Source organism: Aotus nancymaae, unplaced genomic scaffold, assembly GCF_030222135.1.
Source record: "Aotus nancymaae isolate 86718 unplaced genomic scaffold, 86718_ANA_hifiasm-v0.15.2.pri h1tg000064l_1, whole genome shotgun sequence".
NCBI classification, from domain to species: Eukaryota; Metazoa; Chordata; class Mammalia; order Primates; family Aotidae; genus Aotus; species Aotus nancymaae.
The window spans coordinates 32,533,533-32,543,825 of NW_026988479.1; the positions used below are offsets into that span (position 1 = coordinate 32,533,533).

Here is a 10,293-nt window from a genome sequence, read left to right on the forward strand (position 1 = left end):
CAGTGACCCACTTTTTCACCCAGGCTAGAGTGCAGGGGTGTGATCTCAGCCCACTGCAGCCACAGGCTCTCAAGTGGGGGGACAGCAAGTGGCTGGGACTACAGGTGTGTCCCACTAAGCTCAGCTCATTTTTGTCTCACTATGTTGCCCAGGCTGGCCTGGAAGTCTTGAGTTCAAGCGATCTGCCTGCCTCAGCATCCCAAAGTGCTGGGATTACAGGAGTCAGCTGCCATGCCTGGCCCCTGGAAGAAGTTTTTTTTTTGTTTTTTGGGGTTTTTTTGAGATAGAGTCTTACTCTGTTGCCCAGGCTGGAGTGCGGTGGCTTGATCTTGGCTCACTGCAACCTCCATTCCCCGAGTTCAAGTGATTCTCCTGCCTCAGTCTTCTGAGTATCTGGGATCACAGGTACATGCCACTACACCTGGCTAAGTTTTGTGGTAGTAGAGCCGGAGTTTCACCATGTTGGCCAGGCTGGTCTCCATCTCCTAACCCTCTGTGATCCACCCACCTCGGCCTCTCACAGTGCTGGGATCACAGGCATGCGCCCCCACACCCCAGCCCTCGCTGAGTCTTTATGGCTTATCTTACGTTATGAGAAGTTTTGCACGCATGCTGCCCTGTGACACCCCTGTAGGAGGGTAGAGGAAGCCCGTTTCTCAAGAGCCCAGGGAGAATTGCAGATGAGGAATGGCATCATTGGCCTTTAGCTGGAGAAACTAGTTCCTTCAAGGGAGGATGTGTGGAGACTGGGTCATGGCAAAGGGCACAGAAGATCCGCTTGAATCTTTCAGGTATTTCAACAGCTCATAATGGGAAACTCACCATGAGAGGGGTGAAAAAGAGCATGGGGAAGTGAGGAGCTACCTGATTGTTAGTTAGTAGTTACTTGAGTCGAAACAAATAGGGCTTCGTTGGAAATTCCTTCTGCCTGTTGCGTATCTCTTTTGAGGTCTCTAGTAACTTCAAAAAGCTGAGGAATTCCTTCCTGGAGCCTGGCAAAGGGAAGAGAGTCCTTTGTAACCTTTTGCCAAAACACCCTTAAAGGAGTGTCTCTGGGCAGCGGGTGAGGGAGAGGGCTGTGGAGTTGGGTTGACCAGATGACTGATGCCTGAGGTGGGCAGAGAAGAGGGCGCTGTGGGTCAGGGACAAGTCCAGATGCCAGCATTCCTACCACAGCCAGGCCCTCTGTCCTGCAGGTTGGCATCGTGGGGCGGACAGGAGCTGGGAAGTCGTCCCTGACCCTGGGCTTATTTCGGATGAACGAGTCTGCCGAAGGCGAGATCATCATCGATGACATCAACATCGCCAAGATCGGCCTGCACAACCTCCGCTTCAAGATCACCATCATCCCCCAGGTGGGTCTGGGTGCGGCCGGGGGTGAGCGCGTCCTGTGGGTGCACTCACAGCGATGTATGTGTATTTTGGGGACAAACATACATTTGGCCCTACTTCATTGTATTGTGTTTTTTTTGTTTGTTTGTTTTTTTCCTGAAACAGGGTTTCACTCTGTTGCCCAGGGTGGAGTGCTGTGGCTCAGTCTGAGCTCACTGCAACCTCCGCCTCCCAGGTTCAAGCGATTTTCCCACCCTGGCCTCCTGAGTAGCTGTGACTACGGGCACATGCCACCATTCTCAGCTAAATCTCTTTTGTATTTTTTGTGGTGGTGGGGTCTCAGCATGTGGCCCAGGCTGCTCTTGAACTCCTGGGCTGAAATGATCCTCCTGCCTTGGCCTCCCAAAGTGCTGGGATTACAGGCGTGAGCCCCCACGCCCGACTGGCCTTCATTATTTGTGTTGAATTTAGGCTGTGCTGCTGCTTCCCTCAGTTTCCCCTTTGCATGTGATTCACAATGTGAGAAATCCCTGAGTATCATTCCCGACCTCCTGTCCCCGCAAGGGGTAGTTTCCCAAGCATCTAGAAAAATCCAAAAAGATACCATTTCTCTCTCTGCTGTCAGAGTCAGACTGAGAATCTCTCACCCTTCTGAGAGCTAGACAAGAAATAAGAATGTTTTCTTTTTATTTTAGATTCGCGGGGTGCACGTGCAGGCTTGTTACATGGGTATATTGTGTGATGCTGACGCTTGGGCTTCTGTGGATCTCATCACCCAAATGTTGAATAAGTACCCAAGAGAGAGTTTCAACCATTACCCTCCTCTCTCTGTCCCCACTTTTGGAGGCTCTGGTTCTGTTGTTCCCATCTTTACATCCATGAGTACCCACAGTTCAGCTCCCACTTATAAGTGAGAACATGCAGTATTTGGTAAGAAATAAGGATTTTTTTTTTTTTAATTAAGACAGAGTCTCAGTTGTCTCCCAGGATGGTGTGTGGTGGTGCGATCTCGGCTCACTGCAACCTCCACCGTCTGGGTTCAAGCGATTCTCCTGCCTCAGCCTCCCAATTAGCTGGGATTACAGGCATGCACCACCATACTTGGCTAGTTTTTGTATTTTTAGTAGAGATGGGGTTTCACCATGTTACCCAGGCTGGTCTCCAACTCCTGACCTCAGGTGATCTGCCTGCCTTGGCCCCCAAGAGTGCTGGGATTCCAGGCGTGAGCCACTGTGCCTGTCCTTTTTCTCCATTATTAACATCTCCAGAAATAGTGATTCCAAGGAGTGGATTACAGGGGTGAGCCAACGTGCGCGGCCAAAATAAGGGTTTTCTAGACCAGTCCCTGCAGGTGGATTCCTTGACGTGTTGCTTTTCAGTGTCATCTTCTCTAAAGCTTCTTAGAAGATTCTCTTTTGGAGTTGGAGGACAGGTGAGAAATCTACAGGACTTTACCATTAGGAGTTACCTGTGCTGCAGCTCACTTGTGGAGGGTTCTCAACCTACCTGCATATTGAAGGCTCTAGGAAGTTGTATGGAAAGGAAGTCAGTCTTATTTTGCCAAACTCAGATTTTCCAGACTTTTTTTTTCCATTATTAAGAAATTTTTTTTTTTTTTAATTGAGACGGAGTCTCGCTCTGTTGCCCAGGCTGGAGCGCAGTGGCAGGATCTTGGATCACTGCAACCTCCGCCTCCCTGGTCCAAGTGATTCTCCTGCTTCAGCATCCCGAGTACGTGCGACTACAGGTGTGTGCCACCACGTCCAGCTAATTTTTGCATTTTTAGTAGAGACAGGGTTTCGCCATGTTGGCCAGGCTGGTCTCAAACTCTTGACCTCAAGTGATCTGCCCACCTCGGCCTCGGAGAGTGCTGGGATTCCAGGCGTGAGCTGCTGCACCTGGCCTTTTTCTCCATTATTAACATCTCAGGAAATAGTGATTCCAAGGAGCTCTGAAACCCCACCTTCACCAGTCCTGGCCGGAAGTCCTTATGCCTCACCTCTTCTCCATCCACGTCAGTGTGACATAGGTGTGACATGCCGCCACTCTCTTCTCTCTGAACAGGACCCTATTTTGTTTTCGGGTTCCCTCCGCATGAACCTGGACCCGTTCAGCCAATACTCGGACGAAGAAGTCTGGACGTCCCTGGAGCTGGCTCACCTGAAGGACTTCGTGTCAGCCCTTCCTGACAAGCTGGACCATGAGTGCGCGGAAGGCGGAGAGAACCTCAGGTAGGCGGGGTGGACTGGGGACACCGGACACGGTCTCCGAGGTGCCACCTCGGGAGGGGTGTGTGAAGATTCTGTCCAGACCTGTGGTAGACCTGGATTTGAGTCCCAGTTGTGCTGCAGATGACCCATTTGTCCCTTCACCTTTTGGAGCCTCAGTTTCTGTATCTGTAAAATGGGTCTAATCCAGGCTTTTTATACCATGAGGCTTTTTATAACCAGGATGGCTAATGTGTTTCCCTTTATATGCACCAGCTCCATTCAGTTGAGAGTGGCTGTCAGTTGTTAAACTATAGAAAGGCTCTGTACAGTTGCTGACTAGCACTGCTCTGAGCCCCTCAAGTCCCCATGCACTACTCCAGCTGTCTTGGTCCTTCTCCCAGGATCTTGGAGCTCTGTCCCTGACCCAGCAACTAAAGCATTAATGCCTGGCACAGCACGGGTACCTCTGGGGTGCTGCTGTGGTGGTCTTTGTTAGTGCCTGGTTCTGGTTCGGTTATCCATCTCTGTGACAGCCACAAAGCTTCAGTCATGTTCAACCATAAAGCAGTGATCATTGCTACCATGCGAGGGCAGTCAGCCAGGTGGCTCTGCTGATCTTGGCTGGGCTCACATGCGTGTCTCAGGTCAGCTGACCGTCAGCTCATCTACTTGGCCTCAGATGGGGCAAGAAGGGTATGTCCCTCATTCTCTAGCAGAGCAGCTTGGGCATGTTGTCATGGCAGTGACAGGGGCACCAGAGCGTGCAAGCCCCAATGTGCATCTCACAGTATTCTTTTGGCTGGTCTTATGTTTGCTGGTGTCCTATTGGCCAAAGCAAGGTACATGTCTGAGTCCAGAGCCAACTGTCATGGCCCCGCAGTTGGATAGGGATGCATGGATATGAGGCCATTTCTTTCTTTCTTTCTTTCTTTCTTTTTTTTTTTTTTGAGACAGGGACTTACTCTGTCACCCTGGCTAGAGTGCAGTGATGCAATCTCAGCTGCAACCTCCACCCCCAGTCTCAAGCAATTGTCCTGTCCTGCTTCTGCCTCCCAAGTAGCTGCATGTCAGGTGCCTGCCACCATGTCCAGCTAATTTTTGCATTTTTAGTAGAGAAGGAGTATCATCACCACATTGGCCAGGCAGGTCTGGAACTCCTGGCCTCAAGTGATCTGTTTGCCTTGGCCTCACAAAGTGCTGGGATTATAAGTATAAGCCACTGTGCCTGGCTCTTTTTTGTTCTAGTTTTTTTAAGAGACAGGGTCTCACTCTGTTACCTAGGCTGGAGTACAGTGGCTTGATCTCAGCCTCAAACTCGGGGACTCAAGCAGTCCTCCTGTCTCAGCCTCCCAAGTAACTGGGACTACAGAAGTGTGCCATCACATCCAGCTGATTTTTTTATTTCTGTTTTTTAGAGAGAGAGAGATCTAGCTTTGCTGTCCAGGCTGGTCTCAAACTCCTGGCTTCAAGCAATCCTCACACCTTGGCCACCCAAAGTGTGAGGTTTGTAGATGTGAGCCACTGTTTTGAGAATATTCTGAACCTGCATCTTGCTGAATGGGAGATGTGTTCCGATTGATTAGTGATGTCTGCTGTAGGCACAGATGTTAGGAGTGACGGGCTGTCCTGTCAAGCAACACAGAATGTTTCGTCTCACTCCTTGCAGCCTGGGCCTAGGTTGAGGGCCAGGTGGTTTGACCCAACACTGTCTCCTGGTCTTTTTCTTCTGGTCAAGTGTTGGGCAGCGACAGCTTGTGTGCCTGGCCCGGGCCCTGCTGAGGAAGACGAAGATCCTTGTGTTGGATGAGGCCACGGCGGCCGTGGACCTGGAGATGGACGACCTCATCCAGTCCACCATCCAGACGCAGTTTGAGGGCTGCACCGTCCTCACCATCGCCCACCGGCTCAACACCATCATGGACTACACAAGGTGATGTCCTGGCACAGTGGCCTCTGGGCTTGGGGAGTTCGCCTCACTTACTGGCTCATTCATTTATTCATTCACTGAACACTGTCCTTATGCTGAGTGACAGCCCAGTGAGTGGATCCTCTCTTCATCGTGGATGGTACCAGGTATTTCTCTTTTTTTTTTTTTTTTTTTTTTTTTGAGATTGAGTCTCACCCCATTGCCCGGATTGTTGTGTAGTGGCACCATCTCGGCTCACTGCTTCCTCCACCTCTGGGATTCAAGCAGTTCTCCTGCCTCAGTCTCCTGAATAGCTGGGACTATAGGCGTGTGCCATCATGTCTGGCTATGTTTTGTATTTTTAATAGTGACAGGGTTTCACCATGTTGGCCAGGCTGGTCTCAAACTTCTGACATCAGGTGATCAGTCCTCCTTGGCCTCCCAAAGTGCTGGGAGTACAGGCGGGAGCCACTGCACCTGGCGGTACCAGGTATTTCTGACATCTTCCAGTCATTCATTCTGTCAGTGTGTCCACATAGCGCACCTGCCCTGCTTCCAGACACTGCAGACTCTGTAGGCTGCTGTCAGACGAGGTCCCTGCTTCTGGCACCAAGTGACTTATTAGATGGGGGAGACAAAAATTGGACAGAGCAACAAACCAACAGGATTCCAGAGGGCAGCAGTGCTGGGAAGGACACTTGCCAGGGACACAGGATAGTGGCCAGGCAGGGTCAGGGTTTCCATCGAGCACTGCAGGCCCAGTGCCTGGGGCCTACAGAAAGATTTACTTTTCTTTTAAAAATCAGATGCAGGCTGGGTGCAGTGGCTCATGCCTATAATCCCAGCACTTTGGGACACCAAGGCAGGTGGATCACCTGCGGTCAGTAGTTCGAGACCAGCCTGGCCAACATGGTGAGACCCTGTCTCCATTCAAAATACAAAAATTAGCCAAGTGTGGTGGTACGTGCCTATAATCCCAGCTACTCGGGAGGCTGAGAAAGGAGAATTGCTTGAATTTGGGAGATGGAGGTTGCAGTGATCTGAGATCATGCCCCTACACTCCAGCCTGGGCAACAGAGTGAGACTCCATCTCAAAAAAAAAAAAAGCCAAAAAAGAGTATAATCCAACCTGGGTTCTATTTATTTCAACACAGTCATAAAACAGAATTTTCAGCATTTTGTATGGAGAACGCCACCCCCACACCTCAAGCATCAGTGCCTGGAACCACAAAGTCAAAATGCAGCTCTGTTGCCAGGCTTTTGGGGGGTTTTGAGTTTTGCATGGGTCACCTCCAAGGAGGTGACATTTTAGCTGAGACCTGAACCATGAAAAGGAGTCAGCTGTGGGAAGGTCTGGAATAGCGATCCTGAACCTTGTTCTGTAAGAGCTGGGATAGTTTCAGCCGTGCGGGCCGCGTGGCCTCTCAGCTACTTGGCTCCCATGTTGCTTTGTGAAAGCAGCCATAGACAGTGCACAAATGAATGAGCATGGCTGTGTTCCAATAAAACTTTATTAGTAAAAACAGGCAGGGTGGCAGATTTGACCTGCAGACCAGTTTGCCAACCTCTGATCTACAGGAAGAACATTCTAGGCAGCTGGTACAGCTGAATGTAAAACTGAATGAAAGGAATGCGCTTAATGAATTTGAAGGCTAGCACGAGGAGGCCATTGTACCTAGAGGTTGGAATTGAGGAGACGAGGCCAGAAAGGTAGGCAGGGGCTAGATCTTAGAGCAGCATGTAACCATGGCGAGAAGCTTGGAACTTATTCTAAGAATCCTGGAAAGCCATAGGAAGGTTTTAAGCAGAGGAGTGACATGATATTTCTATTTTATGTTATTTTGTTTATTTTTGAGACAGGGTCTCACCCTGTGGCCCAGGCTGGAGTGCAGTGGTGAGATCACAACTCACTACAGCCTCAAACTCCTGGCCTCAAGCGATCTTCCTGTCTTAGCCTTCCAAAGAGCCAGAATTATAGCCATGAGCCTCTGTACCCAACAGACATCACGTTTCTAGCTCACTGAGTACCACCTATTATGTGACAGATGCTGAGTTGGTGCTTTTGAGATATAGGACATAGAAATGAGGTCAGACCTGGGCAGTGTCAGATCCTATAGGTCCTCAAATATTAGGGGTCAGTCAACTACAGTGCACAGGCCAGATCTGGCACACAGCCACGCTGTTCATTTGCCGTTGTCACTGGCAGCTTTCACACTTTAAATACAGCAGAGATGTGTAGTTGTAACAGAAACCATGTGGCCTGCACAGCCTGAAGTATTTGCTCTCAGGCCTTTTTCACAAAAATGCTGCCAATCCTTATTGTAGACCATGGTAAGATCTTTTTCTTTTACTCTGAATGTAATGGAACAGTGAATGTGGACAGTCAACACTGTTATTACTGTTCCCACCATGATTAATGTGGGGTAAATACTAAGGAGGTGAATACTAAGGAGGTGACCTCATGGGAATTTGACATTGACTAGAAATAGAGATTGAGGGTGAGCAGCCAGCTGGAAGGCTACTCCACCAGTCCTAGCAGAAAGTGTTAGGGGCCTGACCCAAAGCAGTGACTTGCCCAGGTGGTGTCCCGGGGGCATGAGGTACTAACCCCTCTTGTTCCCCTCATGTCTGTATACCCTCCCTCTACAGGGTGATCGTCCTGGACAAAGGAGAAATCCAGGAGTATGGCACCCCCTCGGACCTCCTGCAGCAAAGAGGTCTCTTCTATAGCATGGCCAAAGATGCCAGCTTGGTATGAGCCCCAGAGCTGGCATATCTGGTCGGAACTGCAGGTCCTACATGCCAGCGTCCAGGGAGGAGTCAGCGCCCCTGGGAAACAAAGCCTCCCACACTGAAACCAAAAAATAAAAACCAAATCCATATAACTAAAACATACCCAAAGCAGCAGCCACCACCATCTGGTCCCCTGCCTGGAACTGGCCGTGAAGACACAGGAGAGACAGAGATGTGGGCCACCCAAAACATGCACGCCCTGGCTTCTGGTGCCCTGAGACACACACACAGCCTCACACCCCCGGGAAGGCAAGTGTGTTTCTGGTGCTTTCCACAGAGGAGTCATTGGTTGTATAGAAGATCCTAGTGACCAAATCCAGTCTCCTGCCTCGGATCTCTCCAGCCGACGTCTGTGGACTCCCAAGTCTTTGAGATGCTTCTGGCTCCCATCACCTCTAACATCCTTGTCTGGGTCCACCCAGAATGCCTCATTTCCTTGGGAATGCTGTTTTGGTGATATTGGTTTTTTTTTTTTTTTTTAAGTACTGCTCCAGGGAGAAAAACAGTCTCAAAACTTGAACTTCTTAGGAGGAGAATTGTTGTGCTGGGAAGTAACATTCCCAGGAAACAGTGAGAAGCGCGCCCTGCATTTGTGTTCCTGGAAGAAAATGGAGAAGCAGCATCTTCTAAAGCCTGTTCTTTCAGGTGTCTTGGCTGGAGTCCAGAGTGAAATCCAGAAAGCAGCCAGAGCTGACAGCTGCCCCAGGACTCATACTTGCTAAGAATTATGTCGCTGACTTCAGTCGCACACGGTGGCTCACACCTGTAATCCCAGCACTTTGGGAGGCCAAGGCAGGTGGATCACAAGGTCAAGAGATCAAGACCATCCTGGCCAACATGGTGAAACCCCATCTCTACTAAAAATACAAAAATTAGCGGGGCGTGGTGGTGCATGCCAGTAGTCCCAGCTACTGGGGAGGCTGAGGCCAGAGAATTGCTTGAACCCAGGAGGCAGAGGTTGTGGTGAGCCGAGATCGCGCCATTGCACTCTAGCCGGAGCCAGGTGACAGAGCGAGACTTTGTCTCAGAAAAAAGAATTATGCCACCAATTTCACACCCAGAGAGCATCTTTCTTTTAGGTGAAAATATATTTATTTTTTGTAAGTTACACCATTCTTTTGCGTTAGATAAACCAAGTTTTGGGGAATCCTTTTGTAATGGCTTACAATGGAAGTGTGAACATTTGCAGTAAAAAAATATATATATTTTATTTCTTTCTAAATGATGTTTCCCTTTCCTTCGGGGCGTCAGCCAGGGTTCCAGCCATCTCCTCTGGCACGGTCAGGATGTGGGATCTTCCCGTGTCTCTTCTTTCCTTTTGACAAACACGTCACCTCTGGTGGGAGCTGTTGCCAGAAAGAGCGAGTCCTAGAGATCACGCATCAGGTGGGGTTCAGTGGGAAGGCGGGGCAGCCGCAGGCTGGACAGACCCTAGCTTGAGTCCTGCTCTTGTCATTTGCTGTTCATGTGACCCTGGGACGGTCACTTAGCCTCTGAGCCTCACTTACTTTTGTAAAATGAGGCTGATTGTACATACCCTGTGAGCAGTGATGTGTGTGGTATGCGTAGCTTTGGTCAGGTTCTAAGACAGGTGAGGCGGAAATCACATGTGGGCAGAATGATCCTTGAAAATCCTGCCCCTGCTTTTATTTCCTAGAGACAGGGTCTCACTCTGTTGCCCAGGCTGGTGTACAGTGGCACGATCATAGCTCACGGCGGCCTCAGCCTCCTCGGTTCAAACAATCTTCCTGCTTCGGCCTCCAGAGTAGCTGAGACTACAGGCATGTGCCACCATGCCTGGCTAATAGTTAAAATTTTTTATAGAGACAGAGTCTTGCTGTGTTACCCAGATTGGTCTTAAACTCCTGGACTCAAGGGATCTTCCCACCTGAGCCTCCCAAAGTGCTGGGATTACAGGCATGAGCCACCGCGCCTGGTCTGAAAATCCCTTTATGTTAGTCCAGAGAGGCAAGGCCATGCTGCAGTGTAAAATTCGCCGTAAAATCTTGGGAAATGCATGCAAGCTTTATTTCCTGCTCATGCAGTTCTTGA

The 10,293-nt window shown here is 49.9% G+C and overlaps 1 protein-coding gene across 1 annotated transcript in view; it reads left to right on the plus strand.

The window, feature by feature from the left end:
* Nucleotides 1-8,663, plus strand: part of LOC110567495 (multidrug resistance-associated protein 1-like) — a 70,865-nt gene extending 62,202 nt beyond the window's left edge. Inside the window, 4 exon segments of the mRNA XM_064366599.1 lie at nt 1,197-1,355; nt 3,397-3,563; nt 5,278-5,472; nt 8,098-8,663. Coding sequence (XP_064222669.1) covers nt 1,197-1,355; nt 3,397-3,563; nt 5,278-5,472; nt 8,098-8,206 — 630 coding nt within the window. The 3' untranslated portion in view covers nt 8,207-8,663.
* Nucleotides 8,664-10,293: the final 1,630 nt, after the last annotated feature.